This window comes from Protopterus annectens, chromosome 5.part0, assembly GCF_019279795.1.
Source record: "Protopterus annectens isolate FY-2018-M chromosome 5.part0, PAN1.0, whole genome shotgun sequence".
Classification (NCBI taxonomy): domain Eukaryota; kingdom Metazoa; phylum Chordata; order Ceratodontiformes; family Protopteridae; genus Protopterus; species Protopterus annectens.
In genome coordinates, this window is record NC_056735.1 from 1,748,458,902 (window position 1) to 1,748,486,897 (window position 27,996).

General features: G+C 40.0%; 1 protein-coding gene across 1 annotated transcript in view; it reads right to left on the reverse strand.

Moving 5' to 3' along the window:
* The window catches only part of DOP1B (DOP1 leucine zipper like protein B), a 2,336,114-nt gene that overhangs the window by 397,198 nt on the left and 1,910,920 nt on the right, over positions 1-27,996 (reverse strand). The window contains exon 32 of the mRNA XM_044071549.1: positions 5,305-5,433. Coding sequence (XP_043927484.1) covers positions 5,305-5,433 — 129 coding nt within the window. The remainder of the gene's footprint in view (positions 1-5,304; positions 5,434-27,996) is intronic.

The following is a 27,996-nucleotide window of genomic DNA, read 5'->3' on the forward strand; positions in this document are numbered from 1 at the left end:
CTGGCAAAGGAACCAAGGTATTGAGAGCAAATGACTAGAGAGGGAAAGGTGATAGAATGGGAAGACGCCAAGAACTTATTTGGATTGCAGGTTAGAGATTGCCTTCCCTATCAAGGATTGATATCAGAGTATAGGCAAGGATAAAGAAATAGTGGGATCCTAAACTAAAGACCAGCACTGGTAGAGATTTTAGTAGCATCTAGAACAGAAGTTGTTATTAAGAAAGTAATAATAAGTAGAGCATAGAAAATATTGCAGGATAACTATAAGAATCAGAGGAGGTTAGAAAGGATTGGGAAGAGATACTGGATAAGCAATTCACAAACAGACAATGGGGGGTTATATGTATAACTCCCAAATATGCAACAAAGTCTAGATGATTTAGGATCTTTGCTTGGAAGTTTTTACATAGGTATTTTTACACCCCAAGTAGACTCCGAAAAATGTTTCTTCAGGTAGACAGCAAATGCTGCAGGTGTTATAGGGACGAAAGAGGTAACTGGGAACATTCTTTCTGGGAGTGTAATGAGTTGGCAGACTTTAAATATTCTCTGCAGACTGCTCTGTCAGAGATGTTGGGTGAGCAAACAGGAGTAAGGAAATAATTTTTTTGAACTATCATACAGAATCAAAATTGCCCAGACATAGTACCACCTTGCGAAGTCTGATTATAATGGCTGCCAAAAAAGCAATTACTAGAAAGTGGAAATCAAAGTCTAAACCAATTTTACTAGAAGTAGCGAAGATAGTAACCGAGATAAAACAACTGGAATTGGGATCTACAGAAAAGGGTAGGAGCAAATTTCATTGAAAAAATTGGAATTGTGGGATCAATACATACAGAGGAGGAATGAGGTGTAAAAGAAGGCAGGATTTGAACGAGCTATCTTACTAATGACTGGATATATTATAAGTGATGCATAATGTTTGCAGCTACAGTTGTGTCAACATGGTTTGTAATGTATAATGTTTACAAGTGAGACTGTGTCAGCATGGCTTATTTTCATTTAAATAAATGTAAGATTGCCTATGACATACATGCTAATTTAATAAAGATGTTTCTTAAAAAAAATAAGGAGAGGGGGATATTTGATGCAGATCATTAAGGAAAATAATAAACATGCAGAATATTACATTCATAAAATAGCATAAAGTATTCTAAGAACTAAGCCAACATTAGAATGGAGAAAAGAGATTTTGCCAATAGGGTGACTGCAGGATGGAGTACAGAAAATGGGTAAGAGGGGGTAGAACCTATTGGAGCAAGAAACCAAGGTATTGGAAGCAGATAACTAGAGGGAAGCATAACAGAGTGGGATGCAATGAAGATGACATTTGGACTGTAGACTAAAGACTGTCTTCTCTATTAGGGATTGATATCAGAGTACAGGTGAAGAGAAAGGGATAGGGGAATCCTATATGAAAGACCTATGTTGGTAGAGTTTTAAGTTAAATTTAGAACAGAAGCTGAGCTTAAAAAGATAATAATTAGTATGGTATATAAAATATTGCATGATAATTACAGAAATCAATTAGAGGAGGTCAGCGATTGGGAGGAGAAACTGGAAAAACAATTTATAAAGGAACAATGGATGAACATATGCATGGCTCTCAAAAATTCAAATTTGTGCAGAAGGTTTAGGATTTTTTGCTTGGAAGTGTTTGCACATTTATTTTTATATCCCAAATAGACTTCAAAGAATTTTCTTCTAATGTAGCTACGAAATGATGGAGACATGATGCTGAAGAAAGAGATGCCTGGGAACATACATTTTGGGAGTGTAGTGAGTTGGCAGATTTTATAAATCCCCTACAGAGTACTCTGTCAGAAATATTATGTGAGGAAATGGCTGTAACTAATGACATGATTCTTTTGAGTTGGGACACAGGATCAACAGCAATCATTTTTAAAAATGTATTTGCTTCATAAAGGAATTCCTTTAATTTTTGAATATCTGCATCTGATAAGATACAGAAGTTACTAACATATGCATACTTTCCAAGCCGTTTTTGAAGTAACTGTGGCAATGATGAAAACACCAACTTGATCCGTACTGGGTCCAAGTGTGACCTTTGTTGCACACTGGAACTTACAAGCCTTTCAGATGTAATGGACTTAAGGCAACAGTGCTTTGGCTTCTATCTGTTAATTGGTGTTTAACCCACTTAATTATATATGGATTGATGCTAAAGTTTTCCATAGATAATGCTATTTTACTGTATAGCAGTACAGCTAAAGCTTTGACTAAATTCAAATACACCACAGTGGCAGTCAACTCATAGTCATTTGCCTAACAAATCAGATCATAGGATTCATCTAAGGTGGACATAGTAGAATACCCCTTAATGAAGACATGTGAAATGTCACTGCTATTTTGTTGAATCAATTTACCTAATATACAGCAATCACTTTCCTTAAAGATTTGAGACTACCATGGAATTCTTCTAGGCAGGGGTACACAGCTTCTTTTTAATGGTTTGTTAAATATAAAATGAAAAAAGATTTCAGTTCCATCCTTACAAATGCTGATACATAATGAACTGAGACAATCTGGCACTATGTTGTTGGTTCTTTTTGCAGTCTTTTTTTTAAACACCTTTATTAAATTATCACAGGCAGACATACATTAACAGAAAAGAAAGCAAACCATTTTAACATTGTTTTCTTTTACACACATTATATACCACATATTTTTTCTTTTATTATAAAGATCATCAATTGTACATTACATAATTTGCTCAATTCCTGCCTTCCCTTAAACCTCAATCCTTATGAACATTATTCTGCATGCATTTTTCCTACAAATTCCATTAGTTTTATGTAATTTGCTCCTTCCCTTTTCTAAATATCCCTCTGACAGTTATTTTCTCTATTATAATATTAAATCATTAAAATGCAGTTGGTTTAGAGGTAGAGTTCCATTTTCTAGTAATAACTTTTTGTCTGCCAACAGAATTAAACTTAACAGGGTTATGAATGTAGTAAAAACAGTACTCCATAAAAGTGTTCTTCATCCTCAGAAAGGAGAGTATAACGGCTTCTCATCTTTGTATCTTGAACATTCAAAAGCACTGAAATTTTCATGCTCAGTAAGCCCAGATTTTAACAGAAGGGGTTCTTCAAAAGGTCCCACCAGCTGCTGAAATGAGTTCCTTAGCTAAAACTTCAAAATCAAAAAATGGCATTGATGATACAGAAGAACTGGCAATAGGTGATGGAGCTGTAATAGTCTTAATTGATGCTGAGGGAGAAAGCTGTTCTACAACTGAGTATTCAAGCTCAGCTACATCCTCCATCTCCAGTATTAGGACTGTAATTGTGGAAGTAAGCATAAATGTAGGTAGGAACACAGGGGCTCCACTGGCACTTTGGGGGCTGACTCCTATTTCTTGTGGCTGGCAGTTGCCAAAGAAGATGTATCAGCTCCAGATGAACTGACAAAAAGCTGTCAGGTAGCAAAATCTGCAGTGTCTGGACTCCTCCATTCTGTGGACAGTTTCAGCCCATTTCATTACTAGCTACTCCATTTTGTCCAGTTCCACAGGCTTTATTTGTTTGGAGATTATATTTTTACTTATTCACTAATATCTTTAGATGTTCCTCATCCCCCCCAAAAAAAAAAAAAAAAAAAAAAAAAAAAGACTTCAGAACCTTCATTCTCCTTATCTTTGAAGTTTAGAGTCAGTTCAGTGGCATAAAGAGATAATGTCCTGACTAAATCACAGGCAACCTGAGTTCAGCTAGTGTCTCAGGTGTCTGCAGCAGTTGGCAGGGAAGAATGGAAGTGAGCAGCTTCTGCTAACTCATCCACCCCACGGGGACAGATGCACACTCTAGCTTGTCACACAAGTATGACCTAGTGGGTGCATTAAGAGCTCTCCCAGTGGAGCTTCAAGTCGGCTGACCTCTTGCTGGCAAAGTGCATTCTGACTTTAGAGCTGAGGGGAAAACTCGAGCGGATGTATACCCTCACTCAAGAGGAAGTCACTGCCAGTGAGGACTAGCAAGCTGGCCTGCTCCCTACTACCTGACTCTCACCAGGGAAAGGACAGCTGATGGGGGTGCCTGGACTGGAATGAATGAGCTATAGAGTTCTTACTTAGGCTGGAAAAAACTCTGCTTCCATTCTGAAGGAATGAATGGGCCATATGAGTAGAGGTAGAGGAACCATTATGCAAGGTCCTGGGGGCATCATAAATTAAAAAAAAACTTGGTGGTCTGTTTATGACAGCTCATTTGGCATCAAGAGATGAAGCCTTGACCTTGGCCCAGGTGACCTGAGTAGCAGCTTGTGTACCTGGTAGAACTGGCATGGGAGACAAAGGAGTAATGTACCTTAGTTGGCTCTCTTCTCCATGGCGGATGGGGTGAGAGTACAAGTGTGAAGCCACACATTCTGATTAATTAATCCCTGCTGGAGACAGAAGCCACCATGGCAGTACTGGCTTCAGGGGTGGGGGGGGGGGTAGGACTGTCATGACAGGTTATGTCACTTGCATAAGCATGTGACACACCGTTGTTTATTCTCACCACACTCCAATCCCTGGGTATGTTACTAGGCGTGCCAATTAAGGATAAGGCAGCAAAAGAAAAATAATGAATGGCTTCCTTAGCGCCAAGCCCTCGGTCAGCTCTCAACTCTGTGCTGAGGAATGAATGGGCATTTAGAAGAAGACAGGACATGATGACATCAGGGGTAAAACATGGAAAAAAATGCTTGTCTGAATTTAGCACAGCATGCACATTTATCTACATTTTGGTTTGGGCCCCCCAAAAAATAAGAGGTGCAATTTGCCTAACACAGGTACACTTACAGGTGAATTTCAATGCCATATCTCATTCTTGTAATTTTCTACTACAAGCCACTACGCAAATACAGTTTATCTTTCATGTCTGAGAGACCATTATTATACAGAAGGAGTGAGAAAATGTAAACCTGAAAAGCATGAAGAAAAATACTGCAGGATACATAAGACAACCTTGTGTTATCAATGTTAGTATGTTAAGTGGCATGAGACTTTTGACCTGTGCACGCTCTTCACAGGGAAGGTAGCCATTACTTGGAAAAATAGTATATAAAAGGTGTTCACACCCAATGTAATGACTTAAGAAAAATATTCCTACAATGAGGATAAGCTCAATTGATGCTTTGAAGATGATTACCATCACACTGGCTTACTCACACACCCCAATCACCTCAGCCACTAATGCAATACACTGAGAAAAATTAATTAATCATAATGGTCTGTTAAGTGATTTCCCTTGTTATAGCAGCTCAGCCTGTAACAATACAGTACACTTACCTTGTATCAGGGGAAGGAAGAGATGATACTGGTCAACCTCTCCACTAAAGATGGCAAAGGCCTGTCGTTTTAGCAGCATTGCTTTCTGCTCATAATTTGCAAAGAGCTTTAGGGAACTGCTCTGCATATCTGTAAATGAAAGTGGGTGTTTATAATTCTAGTTTAACATGATACACACTAATTAAAAACACAAACTACTTTCTTTAATCAAAACCTTTGATTTATCTACAAAGTCTATCTGAGTCAGTCATCTATATCAAATCACCGCTGACAACCATTCAGACCTTCATTGAACCACAAGCAATATTTTACAAATACTGTCTCAAACAGCAGGTTCCTGAATGCATAGCACTTAGAGGATCTACTGTCAGGACAGTATACACATATGGCAAAACAACTGAACACTCCTACGATACAGGTTCTTACTGAACCTATGGTCAAGGAAACCACTGAAGAGCTCAGACTCATCATCCAATACTTGTGGGAGACTAATAGTGCCTTACATTAAGTATATTACTCCCACATATCTCAGGTGAAATTTTGTGGTGATCCATCTGATCATCCAGACTGGTTTTAAAGACATCCAGGGAAGTACTTTGCTTGAAATTTAACAGCAGCCTATTTAAAACATGGGGAATACACGGGGTTCAGTACATGTAATACCATCTAGTACTGGAGTAGTGATATAGGACTACATCTCTACAAAGGGTAAAGTGTTTTATCACTGGCTCTGTTTAAATAGTTCAAAGACTGCAGGGTTGTTCATAACATGAAAGGCTAAACAAAGTTCACCTCTTAAGAGGATGCAGGAGACTTGAGTAGAAGGCCAAGGATTTTATATGTCAGAATAGTTATTGGTACTAAGTCCTTTGATCACTTTGTTGAAGAAAGGTCATGGTCACTTAAGTGCTTAGTGAGCTACATGTTGAAGAAGGCATGATGATGCTCAAGGATAGGCATAGCAATAAGGGAGGAATAAAGTGATACTATACCTTCCTTGGACCTTGAAGAGATATGACAAATGATAAGTTCTACAAGTAAGAGGAATTTTCTAATCTTGACAGAGATATGGTGGTCAAAGGAGAGCTTGGTATCACCAATGGTACTCAAGTTTCTTATGAGTGAGTCAAATCCAAGTGGTATGTAGTTGTGAAGGTGGATTTACCAAATTAAGTTATACTGAACTTCTTAGCAACAAGGGTAAACCCAAGATTAAAAAAAACATTCATTTCCTTGGTACACACCTTGCTAGATAATTTGAATATCAGAATGGGATTTGATAACAATCCCAGTTTGCAATCATCAGCAAACCTGGCTAGCTACAGCCTATGATATCGGCTTTCACATTAAAGAAGTATAAGCCAAAAAGGAGGTGCCCCGGAACAGAACCCTGTGGGACATCCCTGCTGACATTTTGCTGTCTATGACAAATACGCCTGACCTTAACAATATGAAGTCTGTCAAACAGTTTGGTTGCTATACAGTAAACTACATACAGATTAATGCTGAGATGGCAAAGTTTGCAAATACTTCCAGAGCATGAGAGATGGCAGAGAAGGCCTTGGCAAAGTCTAGGTAGACAATGCTGATTTTATGCTGTTTACCCATGGCCTCAGTAACCATTTTAAATAACTCAACCTGGTTGAGCAGACACAATCTGCTTTTACAAAACAAACCAAACTAGTGGGTACCTATGGATAAAAGGTCACCTATACTGCTGTTTATTAGTATGCATATAATATGTTCTACAGAATTGCAAATAATACTACTGAGACTAATAGGCTTGTAGAGGGACCACATTTGTGTGAGGGCAATACAACTGTTCTCCAAACCTTAAAGAAGCAACCAATAGACAGGCTCAAGTTGAAGGGCTGATGGAGAGATTTTGCTAGGTGGGTGTGAAGGCTGCCAGCCTAGCCTAGCCTAGCTTTATGGATAATTCTGTCATTTGTAAATATGAATATAAACTACAGGCTTGTTGTCTTAAATGTAAAGAAATAGTGTTACATGTGAAACTGGAAAAAAATGTGACAACAGTGTACTCTACTGACCAAAGTAAAGCATGTGGTGACCCTTTGATGTAGACACCGGTGCCGAAGGGGCTAGATGAAGAAATTCTTGCTATTGTCTTAACCAAGAGTTAAATTGCTAGATTTAAACATGCAAATGTATTTTTATTGCTCTGCTTCCTGACCAGTTGCAAAATAACAAAAGGAGATGTTAATAATGTAAATGCAGTTTCTGTTAGTCTGGGAACCCAGGGAAGTGTGAAGAATGATGTAATGTGTAGCCTGGGAACCCCAGGAAAGTGTGAAGAATAATGTAATGTGAATCAGAACTGCAATTTCAATTTAAACAGAAAGAACCAGAGAGGATTAAGCATTGTTGTCTTGATCATCCAACTCATAGCACTGTCTTGCTTATATGTAAGTTATCTTAGACTTGTGTTTTCTTTTAGAACTAGCTAGGAACTAGAAAGATTAGACTAAGTGTTTTTCTGTGATGTCAGAACTGTACTACTGAATTATTTTAAGTATTTCCCTGTGACCTCTCAACTCTTGACTAGCACTGTGTAGTAAGAAGTATTGTCTTGTGTTTTTATTATTTATTATTAAATATTTTAAAACCTTTGAACTGTGGCTGTTTTGTGTAGAGATAATTTAAGTTCTAGAGTGCATTGCATATTTATAGTGATTACTGTACCAAGTCACTCTAATAAGGCTTGACTGTTCAGTCATACTATCAATTGGATAATATTGCACAGTAATAATTGGACACCCTTTTAAGGGCCTTTGAGTAGCTGATAAGTATTAGCTGGGTGGTGGCAGGCGGTACTACCGTATAGTCTGGGTGATAGGGGCACAGCTGGAGAACCTGTGCCAGCCTTTTCCAGGAGTGTCTGTGTGGTTGTAGAAACTCTTATCTCAAAGTGTGTGTGTGTCAGCTACTTGGGCATGGACATGAAGCATTGGTTGGACAGACAGGGTGCTGGAGGTTTTAGCTTGCCCAGCTAGGCTGAGATCTGGACCCTAAAGCTGTGTCAGTGGGAAGTCTTATTCAGGACCTGGAGAGCAAGGGAGCGACCAGCCCCGGACTGACTGTGCTCTTAAGGGAAATTGCACTTTACTGTGTGTATTTGTTATCTTTTCTTCATATATGAGACACCCTCTCTGGTGTTAGTGGTGAGGACTGAGGCTCCTTGATTGCTGGGCCAGGGCACGGGCATCACAGAGGGACATGAAGTTTCTTAGCAGACATCAAGGAATACTGTTAGGACCCATGGAAAAGGTATGTTTTAGTTATGGAAAATGTAGAAAGGACTTCATATGAAGTGATTTTTGGGAGGGGAGAGGAGATGTGAGAGGGAAAATGAGGTAGAGAAGAGGGTAGGTGGGGTACAAATGGAATAAAATTTAAGACTACTAGGAATATCCTTGGGGGTCAGAGAAGGAAGCACCATTTAGTAAAGAACTGATGGTTACCTCTAAGCTTCCTAATTTAGCTAAAGAAGGTCTCACTCTTGTCTACTGAAATGATCACTTCTCTAAGTTCATAATCAGCATTATATTTACTATGGTTAACCTGAGACATTTGCAACTTTTAAATCCTTTTTATAATGATGAAGTAGATATTTTTTATAGATGGCTAGGAGCTTTTTCTTTTGAGTTATAAAGTCTGTTGATGTAAAAGTACCATCATACAGGATTAGTGATAGCTGGGGTTCAGATGCTTCACAGTGTAGTCAAATTTGGAAAAGGAGGAGGCAGCCATAAATGCAAGGTTACTGGACAACTACACCTTTTATGATTACAGGTAAAACTAGTAAACAGTAATTGGTTTTGGAGCAATCCATAAAAAAGTGTAATCACTTGAGGCTCTGAAGCAGACTTTCAGGGAGAAAGCCCCACCACGACAATCACATCTAGCTAGAAGGGGCAACAACAGGAGTCCTGTAACTATGGTAGCGAGAGCAAGACCTAGTAGACTGACATCTCTGTTGGGAAAAGGGACAATATGGTCAGCTGTATTGGTATTTATGAAGTCCAGAAATCTCTGGACATATCGCAAATTGGTAGTATATGTTTGGCAGCTTATGACTAGATAGTTGAAGTCGCCCATAAGAAAAATATTTGATTTAATGGTACCTTCACTATCTGGTTAAGGTATCCTGAAAGCTATGAGAGGCACTAGATATGGGATTCTATAACTGCTTATAATGCAGTAATAAATTCTTAGTGTTACTGCATCTTCAGCCAGTTCAAGATTTATATCATGTGGAATCCAGCAAGACACAAAATGGTTATGAATAAATATGGTTGCTCCCCTACAGTTGTAAGTAGATCTGAATGCATGATAGGCATTGTAATCTAGAAGACAGCATCAACAGTAAAGTCTTATGTTCAGATATTTTGTTGTTTAGACTTTTGGAATTCATTTTCTAAAAAAAGTCTATATGGGGTAATCAGATTTTAGCCAGTAAGTGAAAATGGAGAGGTACAAGGTGCAGTTCATCCCTGGCAAAGCAAGAAGTTCTGTTAACCATTTAATGCCTTGCAGACACGCAATGAAAACCCCCTATAATTACACCAATTTACTAGTAAATTACTGAAGCTGCATCTTTTATCCTGGAATTTAGGCATCATTCTTGGTGAAGGTAGAATGCTGCAGAATACAAGGACAATGCCTTCTTTGAAGACATGTGAAGAGCACAGAAATGTCTCTCTGTGTCTCCTTCAAGATGGAATGATTAAAATCGTTCATACCCACATGGGTAAGTACAGGGAACTAACGGTACTAGTGAAATCCCTAATCCTACCAACAGAAAAGCAACTGTCACCTTATATATCTCTTGCCAACTTTGTGATTTCTATGTCTGTGTTTCTTACAATGGCATTACCAGTAACTAAGACATTTCTGTGATGCTTTGCAGACTTATGGGATATTAAGGGTACAAGCTTGTAGCAGGCAAGACTGTGGTGTTAGCATTTTAGCTATATGACTGAAACATGCTAGAAGGGCATCTAGAAACCCTAGGAGACTTTGCTAAGTTTATTTTCCCTACCTCAGCATATGCAATTATTGTTGTGGTGCTCAATGTAGTGCTGTTGTGGTGAAGTATACAAACCTCAGGTTGGATGGACAGACTATTCTCCAATTTAGATAAGTCCCTCTCTCACAAGTGAAATCAGTATATGTTGGTTATCAGTAAACATGTGCCAGTTTCTGCACTTTCTCGGAAAGTTAAGTGGTAGCATGCTGGCTAAGGATAAGCCTGCAGCAGACTGGACTCTTCCAAGGTGGCTACACACCAATTAACAGCTTCATTTCATCACTCCCAGTGAGAAAACAGGAAAAGGGAAATAGCTAGTGAAATAGCCATTTTTGGTAAAATTCAGTTACTGGCTACTAAGTACACTGCCTGGATGCTAGCAAAGAAGAAATTTAGAGAATATGAAAGAACATTAACTAGAAAAGGTGAAGAGCAAACACTGGCTGAGAGAGAGAGAGACATAGAGACAATCTTCCCAACCTGTTGACTCCTGGTTAGTGTTTCTTTCACTTTAGGTCTGAATAGGGTGGACCCATCAAAGAGGTCATTAATGAAAGACATCTTAAATCTTTCTGCAAAATCCCAAAGATGCATGCAGCAGGCCAATGAGTGGTAATGCTGGCACAGTGACAGCAGCAGGCACCATCAGCCATTTTGGAAAGCAGTCACATGGTTAATGTGGAGGTACACTGGAGGGTAAAAAGCTGGAAATCCATGGTCTTCTAAACATCTGTACGCAAGATACCCAACAGAGACTTGGAAAATTCCTGGGCAGGTCTCTCTCTGAAATCTGGGAACACGGACTGAATAATTTACCATTCTAAGAGCAAAGGTCACTGAAGCATACATCCATTTCCCAAACCAGTCCATAGCCCTAGACTCTCCATTTGTGTGAAGAACTGAGGAACATTCTTCAGACAGTTCCTTCTTAGTGGCTGCTGCTACTACCACTGCATTCACTGGTGGACCTTTGCTCCTTTTCTCCACAAAGAGAAAATCAGAGATTTTCTGCTGTGCCAGAGAAACTAGCAGGAACAGACTGCATTAAATTTATGAAAGCAAGAATAAGCAACAGGACTGGTATGCCACAGCAGGTTTATTAACTGAAAGGGCATATCAAGTTTATTCTCCAAACCTGGCCATAGGAAAGCTGCTAAGACCTGTACTGATAGAGATGTGATCATATCAGCAGAAATAGTTGATCCTGACAAAACTATGGCAGAAGGAAAAAGTATTAAAAATTGGAGACATCTGTGTGTTTGTGGAAAAAGATTATTGACTGTACACCAGCCAGAAGAAAAGCACATTTATCCCAGCAATCAGGGAATGTGGAGAGGGAGGTATGAGATTCAAGCTGCCATACCCAGATGTCTTCAGAATATTTCTTCTTGGAGGATCAAAGTCATTTTTTGATGCACAACAGGTTAAGAAGGAAATAAAGCTTATCCAACAAAATGTGAGACAACATACAGAAGGGGGCTCCATTTCTCATTCTTCTGATAATAAAACTCATACAGAGACATTATCAGTAAAACTTTTTTCCAGTGTTCCAACCGAGAATGCTTCAGAGACTGAAAAAAATCATGTAAGTTGACTAGAAAAATCAGGAGTATGTTGGACATGAATTAAAGTCTAGTGTTGGGAGATTGAGATGCACTGAAATTAGTGAATAAATGTGGGACTAAAAATATCAATCACATCTGTGAAATATGGCTTTGCAAGAAAAAAGTGACTAAGAAGTACTGGCCTTTTGTTGAGTTTGTTAAACTTTTGGGTAGACTGTAACATATACCCTACTTTGTGCCATTAATGTTTATAATTATATTAAAAGAGAAAAATAACCAAGTAAAACTGTTTTTGTTTGTATTCAGTGTTTGGAATATTTCTGATAAGAACTGCATTCTATATATGGTATAATAATTTTGTGTAGTTCATAGGTTCATAGGTTCATACTAGGCTATCTGCCCTAGGGCATTTATAAGCCTAGCCCAAAGTTTTGTGGCTTTCACCACCCCTTAAGTTTGAAAGGTACTGTGCCCATTAGTTTACCATGCCTCTGTCTAGCAGTGACACTGAGGTGATCCCCGGGGTAAACCTGCGATCTCCCATCCATTTGTCAAGATTTCTCTTGAACAGGGCCAGCGAGGTGCTCTGCCTCACATGTACCGGGATTTTGTTCCACAGCATAGGGAGTCTCTGGGTGATGAATCTGTCCCTCCAGCACGTCCTATTTATAACTGTGTTAAGGTTTAAGTCTCTTCCTCTTGTATTTCTTATGGATTTAGATTTTTTGAGGTGGAGCATGTCCATCAATTCCGGGTTTGACATGGCCTTGTATGTTAGGCACAGGTCACCTCTGAGCAGACGGTATGCGACTGAATAGAGCTGGAGTTCCTTCAGTCGGGCAGCATAAGACATATTTTTGAGACCCTTTATCCTCTTGGTGAGGAACTTTTGGGGCCTTTCCAATTGCTGCAGGTGTCGGGTAAGATACATTCCGAATGGGGCATTGTACTCAATCATTGGTCTGATGAGTGATGAGTACAGGGGAACAATGACCTCCCTTGATCTAGATGTGAATCCCTTCATGATCAGGTGGGCAATGTAGAAGGTTTTCCTAACTACCTTGGCAACGTGGGTGTCAAATGAAAGGTTACTGTCAACCTGGGTCCCCAGATCCCGGATAACCTGCTCTGTGCTTAGTGGATTGCCACCTATATGGTAGCTAGGGGTAACCTTGTTTTTCCCGAAGGGTATGACTATGCATTTTTTGGTGTTTAACTTTAGGCCATGGCTCTGGCACCAGTTATCCGTTTCTATGAGACCCTTCTGGAGGATGTCTGTGTCTGATGTGTTTTCAACTATGGCGCCCAGTTTGCAGTCATCTGCAAACTTAGTCAGCCATAATCCTCCTGTGTTTGCCTGTACTTCTGAAAAGTAGATGCCGAACAAGAGGGGGCCTAGGACTGAGCCCTGTGGGACACCACTTGTGACCAGCTTGGAGTCTGACATGGCGCCAGCCACTCTGACCCTGTGGGTTCTGTCATTTAGCCAGTTTGCAACCCATCTTGTGACGTATGGGTTTACATTTATGTTGGTGAGTTTTTCTATGATACCCGAGTGGGGTATTGTGTCGAAAGCTATTGGAAGGTCAAGGTAGGCTGTGTGGACTGCCTTGCCCTCATCAATGGCCTTGGTGACGGTTTCAAAAAAATCAACCAAGTTTAAAAGGCATGATCTGCCCTTGACAAAGCCAAACTGGGTTGGATCCAATGTCTGTAAGTCCCCTATGTCTTTATTTATGAGTTCCATTATGATCCTCTCCATAGCTTTGCAGACTAGGCTTGTCAAGCTGATGGGGCGGTAATTACTAGGGTCAGTGGAGGCACCGCCTTTGTGAAGTGGGACCACAGTTGCCATACGCCACTCCTTGGGTACGTATCCTGAGATGAGGCTAAGATTAAACAGCTGCCCTGACAGCGGGTTTAATTCCTCATCGAGTTCGTGGAGCACACAACCGGGGACACCATCTGGTCCCATAGATGCTGTGTTTTTTGCCTTGGAGAGAGCAGTTTTCACCTGAGCATTTGAGATGTGTGGGAGGCTACAATCCGCTGGGATAGATATCTCTCCTTTTGGGGGGGGGGGGGGGAATTTGCACTGAACCTGTCAGCCAGTATGTTGGCAATGTTTGTTGGTTCAGTGATTTTTACATCATTTTGAACTAATTCTGAGCATATCTGGGAGTTTCCTCCCAGGTTTCTAACATAGCTAAAAAGGCCTTATGATTGTCTTTTGAGTCCTTAGCGATTTTTCTTTCAAAATTTGCCTTGGATGATTTTATGAGCGATCGTAGTTTTTTTACTTATAGTGATCCAGGGTGTCTTCCCTTTTAAGGATTTTGCTCTATCTTGTAGTAGCTTTCTCCTTTTATTGTAGAGTTTGTTAATGGCTGGGGTCCACCAGACTGGGTGCTTGCCTTTGGTGAAAAGAGTCTTTATTTTGTTTGGGATTGCCTGATCCATGCAGTCCTGGAGGTGCTGATAGAAGGCATTTGTAAGTGATTCAGCTGTTTGGGTAATGGTTTCCGCTGGCTCAGGGGCCTTGAAAGAAACCACACCAGTCTTAAGAAGTGTGAAGTTGGCTTTTGAGAAGTTCTTCACTGTGGTCTTTTTTATCTGGGGTGGGGGCGGGATGTGGACTTACAGTGAGATTAGTTTATGATCTGATCTCACCAATGAGGGGTACACCTCTAGTGCTGAACATTGTGTCCCCATGTTCATGATGATGAGATCTAGTATGTTTTCTTCTCTCGTGGGGATGGTGACTAGTTGTTCCATGGCATTTGAGTTTATTAACTCCAGGAACCTTTGGGCTAGAGTGTTGGGGCTTGAGTAATGATCCCAGTCTATATTCGGGTAGTTGAAATCACCTAATATGATGGTGTTTGGAGATACATTTATCCCCTTGAGTGTTTTCAGGAAAGCTGTGTGATGTTCCTGAGTTTGAGAGGGTGGCCTGTAACATGCTACAAATTGCAGAGCCATCTTTCCTACGGTTACTTGCACCTGGATGGTCTCCGATGCTTTGTACGTTGCCACCAACCTGGAGGTGTGGGTATCCTTGATGAATATGGATACCCCCCTCCTTTCTTGGTGTGGTCCGGACTTTGGGGCCGGAAAGCATGATATGAGGTATAACCTGATAGTGCCGGGGTGCTCTCAGGAGCCTTGAACCAGGTTTCAGTGTATAGACATGGCTATTTTAAATGTGGGTGAGTCTTTTTAGTGAATGCTATATGTGTTAAAAATATTAAAGTAAAACAGTACTTTTGTGAAAAGTATAGGTTTAACAGTATAATAAAAGAAGAAAGGCTGGACAAAAAGCAAGTTTAATGTTAATATGCTGTGATCATGGGTTGCTTTGATGGGGAGGTGTAAATGTGCATTGGTTATATTATAGTATATGTAGAATCAAGATATTTTCTCTCATTTTTGACAAGGGTGAGTGTCTGTATTAATATCCTTAACTTAAGCTATAAACAGGTGTTTTTTGTAAGCAAGTAGGCTTGAAAAATAAAAGAAAAACTATATAAGCTATGAAAAATGCCAAGCTTCTGACATCTGTAAAGATATTGGCTTTTCTGCATTAGCAAATGTTCGCTGAGATCCAAGAAGTCTGCTGCTAAGGCAGTTGTACATTCTGTCCTGAGTGAAATTTAAAAAGATTCATTGTTGATTAATTTTACATGGAGACAAGCGGTCTGCAGTTGTGAGCACTTAATCTTGAGAGTTCTGGGCATTCTTTGCTTAGTGAAATGGAAAATTAAAGGTACAATGACAAGCAGCTTAGTTAAAAACTAATCAGTTAAAAAATAAAGTATGAAATTATGGGAAGTAAATAAGAGACAGCAGCCCTACGACAGTGCACAATTTAGTTTTATTTAAAGATAGCCAGTGCACTTTTTCATCGGGCTAAAAGTTAATGATTTCTGAAAGCATACAAGCTGTTTTTCACATCTGAGAGGAGAATAGAGATGAGAAGAGAACAGACAATCAGTGGAAATGGGAACACAGGCTATAGCACACACTTTCACATGGATAAACTTAATTTTAGGTTAGGTAATGCCTGTGTGTGCAGCTATAAATTTGGGCAATTGTTCCTATCTGAAGGGTTAAACTTCATTTTTTGAAGATGTACTCAGTTGTGTGTATTTGTTCTAAGTTAATAAGGGATGGGGGTGTTTTGAAAATGTATTTAGATTTTTGTTTGAGGTTTTTCACTAAAACATAAAGTCTTGAAATATGTGACATAGGTTAAAATGGAAATGAAAAGAAACAACTGTAAAAAAGAAAAGAAAATCAGATATAAATAGAGAGAGATGATTAGGCAGTAATAAGAAATACCTAGAGAGGTTGACAAAAGTTAAACTGTTGCAAAATAAGGAGAATCTCACTGAACAAGGTGAGTTAAAAATGCAGAGGGATAAAGAGAAAATATGGGACTATCTGGATAACTTGCAGGAGTTTAGAAAGTTTGCTCTTAAGCAACTTTTTTTATAATAACTCCAGAGCACAGAAACATTTAGCAGAACTTAGGCAACAGAAAGTAGACTGGATTGTTGCCAAACTTTGGGATCTTATAACAAGAGATATGGCCACAGATCTGGTAGAGGTATTAGAGATATTTCAGAAATTTTACAAAAATGTGCATAAAGCAGAGGAACATGGAAATAAAGAAAGAGTACAAATTAAAATATTCATTGAAGATTTAATGATGCCAAGGTTAGAGGTAGACAGGAGGAGATAGGATAAAAACAGTGATGTATAATCGATCAATGGGAAAATCTCCAAGAACAGATTTAATTCCTGTAGAAGTCTGGAAGCTAGGAGTGAAAAAGAGAGAGCTGGAAGGTTTATTTTGAAAGAAGGGGAAGCACCAACATCGTTGAAGAAAATGTTCTTGTCTATATTACCTAAAGACAGTAAAGACACACCAGACCCAGCTTCAAGGAGACACATTTCAATTTTAACTCATGATTATAAAATGCTTGTCTATACTACCTAAAAGAATGGCAAAGGTGTTGCAAAAATTGACAGATATGTATCAATGTGGTTTTGTGGAGGGGGAGGCAAATGATTGATGGCATTAAGAGACCAATGATGATCCAGATGAAAGCAGAATGTAAGAATAGACTGCAGTTCATAATAATGGGTCTTGATGTAGACAGAAAGCATTTGATAGAGTAAGCTGGGATTTTATGAGTAGGACAATAGAAGCATTTGCATTCTCTGATACAATAATGCAATTAGGAGGATATGTGAAGGACTCAAGGTGATAATTAAAGAAGGAGGGTTCTTCTCTGACAGCTTGTGATTGAACAGAAGAACCAGACAGGGGTGCCCTCTTTCCCCTTTGATATCTGCTTTATATTTAGAGTAATTGGCAAAGAAAATACAGGACTCAGAAATAAAAGATATAACTGGTAAGGTAACCAAGGAAAAGCTGGCTTTATTCACAAATATTATTTTGTACTTGATAAATCTAGAAAAGAACATCTCAAGTCTCAAGTTTCAAGTCTTTTCTGGATATAAAATTAATGAAGATAAAACAAAGGCTATAGCTATACATTATGTACCCTCTCATGAATTGGTTCAGCAATACCCATATTTACTGTGACATGATAAGATAAAGTATTCAGGAGTATGAATTAAAAAGTCTACAGCTAAGGATATGTAGGAAGAGATTAAACAAAGGAGAATACAAAAACGGAGAAACGGAAGCTCTCGTTTATAGACAGTAAGATATAAGCACTGAAAATGTTTTTAGACCCTTTAGTTTTATATATGGGTCATGTATATTTAAATTAATCAGAGAAACATTGTGGAAATAATTAATAAAGAGTTAAAGGAATTTATATGGGAGAGGAAGAGGCCAAGAGTTAAGTGGGATAAGTTGATTCCCCCAATAGAACAAGGTGGTTTAGGATTACCTAATTTGAAATGGATATTTTAGAGCTACACAGTTAAGCCTCACATACACAACACAAACAGAAGGTTATAATTCAAAATGGAAAGGGATGATGATGAAGCAGTGGGGGGGGGGGGGTCAGGATATAGACAGAGTTGCGTTTTGGATAAAGATCCTTAAGGAGAATATCAACTACACAGAATATTATATGCAAAGTAGCAGAATGTATTCTGAGAAATAAGCCAACACAAGATTGGGGAAAGGAGATTTTGCCCATAGGGATGACTGCAAGTAGGGGTATAGAAAATAGGCAAGAGGGGGCCAGAATCTACTGGAAAATACTGCCAAAGGAACCAAGGTATTGGAGTAAATAACTAGAGAAAGAAATGTAGTCAAGTAGAATTAGACCAAGAAGATATTTTGGACTGCAGGCTAGAGACTGCCTTCCCTACCAGGTATATATATTAGAGTACAGTCAAATAGAAAGGGATAGGATAATCATAAGTGAAAAATCTGCTATGGTAGAGTTTTTATTTGAATCTAAAACAGAAGCTGCTGTTATAAAATGGACAATTAATAGACATATAAAATATTGCATGATAATTATAAGAATCAATTACAGAAGGTTATAGAAGATTGGAAAAAGTAACTGAAAAAGCAGTTCACATCAGAACGATGGAAGGACATATGTATGGCTTCTAAGTATGCAACAAAGTCCAGAAGGTTTAAGATCTTTCCTTGGAAGTGTTTGTACAAGTATTTGTAAACCCAACGGAGACGTCAAAGACTTTTTCCTCAGGTAGATAGCAAATGTTTGAAGTATGATGGGAAAGAAACAGGCAAGTGAGAATATACGTTTTGAGAGTGTAAGGAGTTGACAGATTTTAAAAGTTCTCTACACAGTACTCTGTCAGGAGGCATACAAGTGAGGTCTAAGAGAAGGCAGGAATTCATCAATTTATGTAATGTTAGACTGATGATAATTACTAGATAAACAAGATATTTGATGTATAATGTATATAAATGGAAAAAATGTTAATATTGTATTCTTTACTGTTAATGTTTGTTTGCCTATGATTTAAGTGATAATTTAATAAAGGTGTTTAACAAAGTAAAGGCTGAAGAAGACTGGGACTGAATGGAAAAACAAAAAAAAAAAAGTTATGTCTTACCATAACTTTCCATCTGTGTTGTTGATCTGAATCTATTCTTGACTTGTGGGTGTAGGGTTCTGATTCTTGGAACTGATCCGGCCGATATATAGATTGCATCAGCCAAAAATCTCTTTGAGCTGCTAGTCTACCCAAAATGCCCCTCTCCACATTACCTCAGATTAAGTTTGCACTCATACTGAAGAAGGCACTATCACTCCAGCCAGAAACCTTGTCCAAGGTATCCCTAACAATAAAAATGCAGGCCAGGATGTTACCCACCAGAAATTCAAAGGTGGGGGCAGACGGGAGGGAAGCAAGAATAGAGGAAGACCAACAACACACATGGAATGTTATGGTAAGATATAACCTCTTTATCTCATGCTGTCAATCTTCATCTATTCTTGACTTGTGGGACAGCGTCCCCAACTTAGATCCTGGGTGGCCTTATGGAAGAATACTATAGAACCAAAGGAGGCTCTCCTCCTGGAGACCATATCCAATTTGTCATTAGTATGCAGTTTAGCCCAAGTTGCAGCTGCACAAATTTCTGATACAGAAGGTTTAGAATGAAAAACAGATGAAGTCACCATAGATCTGGTAGACTGTGCCTTCACTGGCATACGGAATCTTAAGTTTTCTTTTGTGTAAATAAAGGACATGCAATCCCTTAACCATCTAGACAGAGTAACCTTAGACACAGGTTTGCCCAAGGCTGCACTTGCAAAGGACACAAATACCTGTTCTGATTGTCTAAGATGCTTAGTTCTAGCCAGATAAAAATGTAATTGCCTGCGCACATCCAGAGGGTGCAGGCAGTATTTGCATTTACTAGAAAAATTTGGTAAACATACAGGCAAGTAAGATTGATATTGGTCTCTGAAATCACTTTAGGAAGAAAAGTGGGGTTTGTTCTGAGTGATACTCTGTCTTTAAGGAAAACGAAATAAGGGGCTTTAGGACATAGAGGCTGTAATTAGGAGATTCATCTTGACCAAGTGACAAGTTTTGAGAAGCAATGTTTTCCAATAAAGAAATTTTAAGTCACAGGTTCAAATGGGGGTAAAGCAAGAGATTGCAGTATAATAGTCAAGTCCCATGGCAGTAGCAGATCCTTGAAAGGGGGCTTCAAACAGATGGTGCCTTTAAGAAAAACCTTACAAAGCCTGTGGGAGATTAAAGGCTGGTCACTGATACCATTATGGAAATTTGAAACAGCTGCGAAGATAACCTTGACTGCTGAAGCAGAAGCTCCTTTATCAAAACTGGTAGCTAAAACTCTAGAACTTTTTGTACTGGCATCCAGATCATTATCAGAAGCCCATATAGACAATATTCTCTGCTTAATACAGTAGAGATTCCTGGTGGATGCTTTATGGGAGGCCAACAAAATGTGTTGAACAGGAGAAGGAGTTTAATTACGCCTGGCTACTAACGGAACTGGAGAAACCAAGCAGTTACATTGCAGGTCTGAAGACTGGAGTGCACTAGTCCCTGAGGATGGGACAGAAGGTCTACAACTGTGCACAGAATCCATGGGTGGTGAAGTAGATAAGGCCAGAGGATGGGAAACCATACCTGTCGAGGCCAGTAAGGTGCAATGAGGATCACTTTGCTTCTCAACTGAGCTGCTTTCTTGAGAAAAAGAGGGATCAGAGGAAAGGGGGGAAGGCGTCTCTGGGGGACTTCCCGAGGGAGTATTAGGGCAAAGTAGCCTCTGCACTTGTTGTTCAGGGGTGAAGCAAGGCTGGCCCCAGTGAAGAAAGATCTTCTTCGCTACTCTGGAGTTCAGAGACTACTAGTGAGGCATGAGAATGCATCTACTCAGTTTGTCCGCAATCACGTTTGAACTCCCCGGGATGTGCATTGCTATCAGTAAGCAGATGGAAGTTATGGCCCATTGCGACACTCGAAGGGCTTCTTGACACAGTGGATAAGACTTGGTTCCCCCTTGTTTGTTGATGTATCAGACTACACACATGTTGTTTGATTGAATAACTATCGTCCCGTGAGGTAAGGCAGGATGAAATGCTTGCAACACCAGAAGCACTGCCCTTAGCTCTAGAATGTTGATATGCAGATTGGCCTTGGAGGGGGACCAAGTGCCATGGACTGTATTCCCGAGATAATGCCCCCCGTCCCACCTGGGAAGCATCCATAGTCACTAGGCCTTAGGCTGCTGGGGGACAAAGGGGTGGCCTAGAAGAATCTTCTCAGATCGTATCCACCACACTAAGCTCTTTTTGCATCGGCTGGATATGAAGACCAAATGATTTAAGGGGTGGGTTAAAATAGACCATTGGTTCGCAAGTAGCCAGTGGAGACGTCTCATGTGAAATCTTGCCATTGGAACTAATGTGATCGCTGATGCCATGGTGCCCAATGCCTGCAGAATCTGCTGAACTGGAATTTTGTTTGAGCAAAGGAGAGGGTAAACCTGCGATTGTGTTTTGTGCAACCTGTTGAGGGAAAGTGATGCCACACAAGAAAGAGTATTGAGATGAGCTCCGATGAATTCCATATCCTGAGAAGGGGTTAGTTGAGACTTTACAAGTTTGACCGTGATGCCCAACTGCTGAGATAGTTACAGAATGAAGTCCATTGTTTGTAGTAGTTGATGCCTGGTGGAAGTGGTGAGGAGCCAGTCGTCTAGGTAAGGAAACACTCAGAATCCATGCAGCCTCAAATGTGCTGTGACCGCTGCCATGCATTAAGTGAAAACCCTGGGGGCTATGGTGAGACGAAAGGGCAGCACTCTGAATTGGTAATGACTGGCTCCTAGCTGGAAGAAGAGAAACTTTCCTGAGCATTTGTCCATCTTTACGTAGTAATACGCATCTTGAAAGTCAACAGAGCACATCCAGTCATTTTCCTCTAAGAAGGGAAGAATTGACTGAACCATGAAAATCTGGAATTTTGACTGTTGGACAAATGTGTTCAGAATACTGAGATCAAAAATTGGTCTCCAGTCTCCTGTTTTCTTTGGCACTAAAAAGAATCTTGAGTAAAATCTAGATCCTAACTGGTCTTGTGGGATTTCTTGGATGACTTTTTTTTTTTTTACCAGCTTTTGTATCTCTAATGCTGCTTGATCTCTCTGACTGGGTGGAATGTTGGGGAGGCTTGCTGGGGTTCTCAGGTAAAGAGTGAAAGGGATTAGATAACCTCTGGAAATTATCCTTAGCACCAAGGCATCAGTGGTTATGCACTGTCAGGGTTCAGGTGCAAGGAAAATGTTCCCCCGACTGCCTCCAGAGGTAAGCAATAGGGCCCCCTTTCAGCAGTGCTGGTAGGGTTGACCAGAGAATGAGTCCCTGAAACCCTGATTCTGTGGACCACCTCTGCCTCTGGGACGGCATCTTCCATTGTAACTCCCCCCTCTTCCCCAAGGGAAGTGCGAACCATGTCTGTCCGGTAAAGGCTTCTGGGACTTTTTGAACCACATCTTACCACTCCTTTGAGTCCTGGAGAAGGATCATTGAGGAGAAGAAAAATGTACACCCACAGCAGATAAGAGTCTTTCCATCCTTTTCACACCTGGATAGAGTTTCCTTTCTTTGGGTCCAAACAAAGAGGATCCGTCAAAGGGAGAATTGATGAAGGAAGACTTGAATGGCTCTGCAAACTAACACAGGCGCAGCCAAGCATGTTGTCGAATAGCAACACCTGCACCTGCTGACCTGGTCGCCCCTTCGGCTGCAAGCACAATAAGCCTCATGGACAAATTTAAAATAGAATCCAGGGTAGCTGAGAGGCCACTTTTTCTTGGACCCCCTCAGCGACTGTTGCCATCAAGGCATCTGACAGCTCCTTGACCGGATCCCTTTGAAGTCTATTAAAGTGTGCCAAAAAATTCAAAGACCTGATAGAGACGGCTGATGCATAGACCCACTTCTCAAATTGCCCTGGACTCTCGGTTAGGGGGGTGTACAGTAGAACTTTCCTCAGCTAATTCTTTCTTGGTGGCGACTGCTACAACCATGGCATCAACTACTAAGCCCTTTGCCCAATGGGGATGGTCTTCAGGAGCAGAAAGAACCTTGTCAGGACTCCAGGGAACAGGTTCTATAGTGTCAGGAGCCTTCTAAGCCCACTGAGCAACCAGCTTAATTAGGTCGTCAGTGGGCGGAGTCACCCACAGGTAGATGGTCAAATACCAAAGGCCTGCAAATACACGGATTCCTCAGAGGAAGGGTCTTTGGGCTTCCTATCACCCTTCTGTTTCAGGATCTCAAGAATGTCTCCTAAGGAGATGTCTTCTTGGAGTGACCGTGGGGAACCCTCCCCTTCACCGAAATCCATGTCCTCCATGATGGATTCCTTGGGAGAATCAAGGTGTTTCCTCACATGATGTCTTCCGAGGAGGCTCTTCAGTGGGAACATCTGTAAATGATTCAGAAGAGGGGATGCCTGTAGTGGGTAATTCTTAAGAACTTGGAGCTCACTGTGCAGGGGATGAGGTTGGCGGTAGAACTGAAAAGCCTGGGGTCACAGGGGGACAGTCTGGTAGCACAGGAAGCCACTAAGAAGAGGCAATGGTCAAAGCTCTTTCCACGGCTTGGAAAGCAGGCCCCACTGAGGATGAATGGGAGCCTAGGACTGAGACAGACAAACTCGGAACCAGGGGTCACACCCTGCCCCGAGAGACTCACCTGACAAACTGGAACTGAGGAGAGGTCTTCTGTTGGTGCAGCCCAAAGAGGCAAGGTTGGCTCCAAAGAAAAACTCGGGGCCATCTCGAACCCCTCAGGCCCGACAGTGAAGACACGGTCCTGGGGACCTGACGGTGCCGAAGGCACCAGAGCCAGACTTGGTGAAGACAAGAAAGTTGTTGGTGCTGAAGCTACTGTTACCTGTGAAGTTGGAGTCGAGAGCTCTAAAGCCTGAGAAGAGGTCAGAGGAGAAGAATAAGAAGTGGTTGTAGGGGTGAAACCCCCTGCACCAGAAGGGAGAGTGGGCTGAGATGTTGAATGAAGACCCCTAGCTGTCAGGATCTCATTCACTAACCTTACAATATCCACTTCCAAGAGACTTCTGGTTGAGTGAATGGACAGCCCAGAAGGAGACTTGGGTCTCTCCAGGAAAGGGCTAGTGAGTTGTCCAACAAAGGGATCCAAGGGGGGGAATAAGTGCTCCTGGGTTGAGTGGAAACATCAGGCTTCGGCACCATCTTCAGGGGAAATAGGGTGGGGGAAATAGGTACCAGTATGGCAGTAGTGACAGTTGGTGCCAATGTTGGAACTATAGACATGAACGGTAGTTGCCAAGGATTTAGTAAGTGTCATGGTCACTGTCACAGGCACTGATAAGGTTCTCGATGCTGAAGATTCAGACCTCTACAAAAGCTTCAGAACTTTAGGTTTTGGTTCTGAAGAAGAACCTTCAGATACATGTTTATGCTTCTTAACAGTCGGTGCCAAGGGAGATGTCGACACCGAATGGGAACTATTAAGGAAAGAGAGTAAATAAAAAGTTTTACTTAGCTATAAGAGAGGAGCTGGCTAATGCGCTTTGTCGTAAGAGTGGCAAACGAGATCTAAGGTAATACGGAAAGGGGCACTGTGGGTAGACTAGCAGCTCGAGAAATTTTTGGCTGACGTGAGCTATATATCGACCGGATCAGTTCCGAGGAGTGGAGCCGTACACGCACAAGTCAAGAATAGATAAAGATTGACTTGATTGATGTAAAGTTTTTGAGGCCAGCTAATAATACAGGTAACATCCAACAGAATTTAAACACCATACAATTCCAAAATCAATGCAAAACAAAGATGGTTGATGACAAGCATTGTAAAACCAGCTTCCTCATAAAAGCAAGGAAGACTAAGTTTGATCAGATTTTGTTTGAAGATAACTACTTACACCTGTAGTTATCTGTGGGTAGTCAGTATTTTGAGTCTATGCCAACAAAGGGAAGGTAAACTAATTTAATTAGCTTAAGGGAAGTACTTTCACAAAATGATATTTTTGTGTTTACTAATCAGCGCCAATGAATGAACACAGGGAAGTAATTTTGTGGTTTTCACTCTATTGTAGTCTCTATGAATCAAAAATCAAAAAAGACAAACTTCACTCTCTTTTCTAACCAGAACTTTTAGTATTTACTGAAAAATAAGTAATGCAATGTGATCAAACAATATAACAGTATGAGCAATACAAATACAGGGATCTGTTTTTCCTACACATCAGTCTATTTTATGGCACAGACAGTTCAAATAAGTTTCCTCATGAAAACAATGGAATGTTTATAAATAAAAATAACAGTCTCTCAACTCCTCGTACAGTTTTGCAGGTAATTAACCTCTTCTAATTGCTATAAATTGCCAAGAGACATACGTTTTTTTTTCTCGCCTAAAGAGAAAGTACAGTTGTGTTAGGAACATACCATAATTGTAGATGATTGAATATATTCACTGCTGCAGTCATGACCTCTGGGATTCCAGTCTGACTTTTGGAATTCAACCTCTCCCCTCCTAATCGGACTAATTACTTCCCACTCAAACATAAGGATGTCAGTAGTATAACAGGACTGTTGGCTGATGCTATTTTTAGAGCTTTTGTGCTTTGCCTGAATCAGGAGACATGCACCAAGGCTTCAGAATGGATCTGGGGGAGTCATCCACAGGGAGCAGTGACACAACTTCATGTCCCAATCCACACCTCTGAGTCCTTTTTGAGTCCAGAGGATGGAAGACACTTGGAGGAGATAGAAGGCAGACATTATGGTGTTTATGGTACCACTCAAACCTCAGGATGGACAAAGGAAGAAGGACAGTGGGTAAGAACAATGAACATACTCAAACACTGACAATTATGGCACATTCCATTGATTTTGAACCACCCACTTCCTCAGATCTTTCAAATATGACTCCAAGGGGTGGAGCCACCCCTTTAGAACAGGAAGCAGTGAGGAGATCTGAAAGTATAAGGAACTACAAACAACAGAACAATTTTCAAGTGACAGAATGATTTATATTTGGTGCAGAGGTGAAGCCCAAGCAATACTACAAAAAGAATTAGCATGGGATTTAGAGCTTTCCACCTCTTTAAAAGGTACTGAATATTTGACTCCTGAAATAGCGACATATACTGACAATGACTTTAAAATTTACAATTATTCTTCTAAACTTATTACTACAGCTCATGCCGACCTTCTTACCAAGGGGCTGACTTTTGTGCTGGCTAGGAGAGCTGATCTTACTAGCACTTTATCTGATTTAAAATTGTTTATAAGAAAGTTAAATTTAGGTTTGTGGTTTAATGGGAATGAAAAAAACTGGGGGTTCTAATGTTTTAGAAAGACCCAGTGTGTTCAATCCCCCTTTACAGCAAGGTCTGCAGTTTTCCAACAGAATATGTGAATTAAATATCCATGAAATTTGTGGAGAAAAATGTAAAGTCATTTTTCCAACATGTTTGGTGAAGACCATCACTTAAAGGATATTACTGGAGATTCCACCATTTGAGTCATGAAACGTGACAAGGGTGGGGGGATTGGTCGTGATGAATTAAATTCATTATTCCAACACTATGAACATTCTGCTTTTGGATGATTTGTATGAGATAATATCTAAGAATAAGATTAATATTATGTATTCTAAAATGTATTTAAGTTTGGCTAGTTTATTACTAGAAGGGCTTATTTCCAAAAATGAATACGAATTTATGATTAATGACAGACCCGTAGTAGCAAGTATTTTTTGAATCCTTAAATTACATAAAATCATCTACCACCCCAATTTAGATCGATTCTAGATGCCAAATGTTCAGACTTTTTCATTGATAAATTATTTGATACAAAATTTTTAAAAATGGTTTTATCTAAAGTTTGGCAGATTTGTAAGGACTCTTGCCACTTTCTGGAACTGTTAAATAATGTCAAGTTTCGGCCTGATTTTATTTTGGTAACTATAGATATTCATAATTTATTTTTGGTCACCCCTCATGACACAGGCCTAAACTGATTTGAACAACAGCTTTTTAAACAGACTGAATTCGATACTGATCGTGTTAAGGCCATGGTCAGCCTAATGGAGATAGTGCTAAAAAATAACTTTTTGTATTTTGAAGGATAGTATTTCAAACAAACTACTGGAGTGCCCATGGGTGCGGCCTGCACCCCCATGTTTGCAAATTACATCATGGCAGAATGGAAGGATTGTTTCATATTAAATTGTACTTATGCTAAAAGCTGGAGCTTATAAACTAGATTTTTAGATGACATCTTTCTTTTGTCGGATGATACTGCAGAGAAGCTTGACCAATTTTTATTTCTTTATATTAACAGTACAGTTGATTTTTTGGGTTCCTATTGAGTGATTGCAGACGCATTTTGTCGAATGCATCTTGATTGAACCTAAAAGAAAGAAATGGCAAAATATCGAAGCGGCTTTTCACCGAATTCTTCCCCTGGAAAGAATTTGCTTGGCCGCTTTCGTTACTTCACCATTTTCAGCACTGTAGTGCGATCTCGGAGTTGGTATATTTAAGTAAGGGGGTGTGGGGGGCACAGTCCCCCACATTACGTAATGTTTTAAAGTTTTTTTTTTTTTTTATTTTGGAACAGCGACTTTTTTCCCTTGGTTTTGCCGTTGTAAGCTTTCGCTTACATGGGGTTGATTAATTATTGTTCGCTTTTGCAAGAGTGCAATAATATAATATAGACCCGATTTTTTTGTCTTTTTCCTATTCTTTTTACCTCAATGAAACAGCATTTTTGGATGTACTTATTAGTAAGGATATGATGAAAAATACTTTTGTTTCCAATATATACTGCAAGTCTACTTTTTCCAATTGGTACAATCATTTTTCGAGTTAGCATCCTCAACACCTAAAGAAATCGATGGACAGGGGCCAACTTGTTAGGCTTGCCAGGATATCTGATTAAAATACATTTATTTTAGAATGTGATAAGCTAATGAAGATGCTTCTGACCAGGGAATATTCTGAGGGATTTTTAAATGACATTAGAATGGAAGTTATCACCAAACGAGGTTTAGGTGTGTATACCCCTATTTTAAA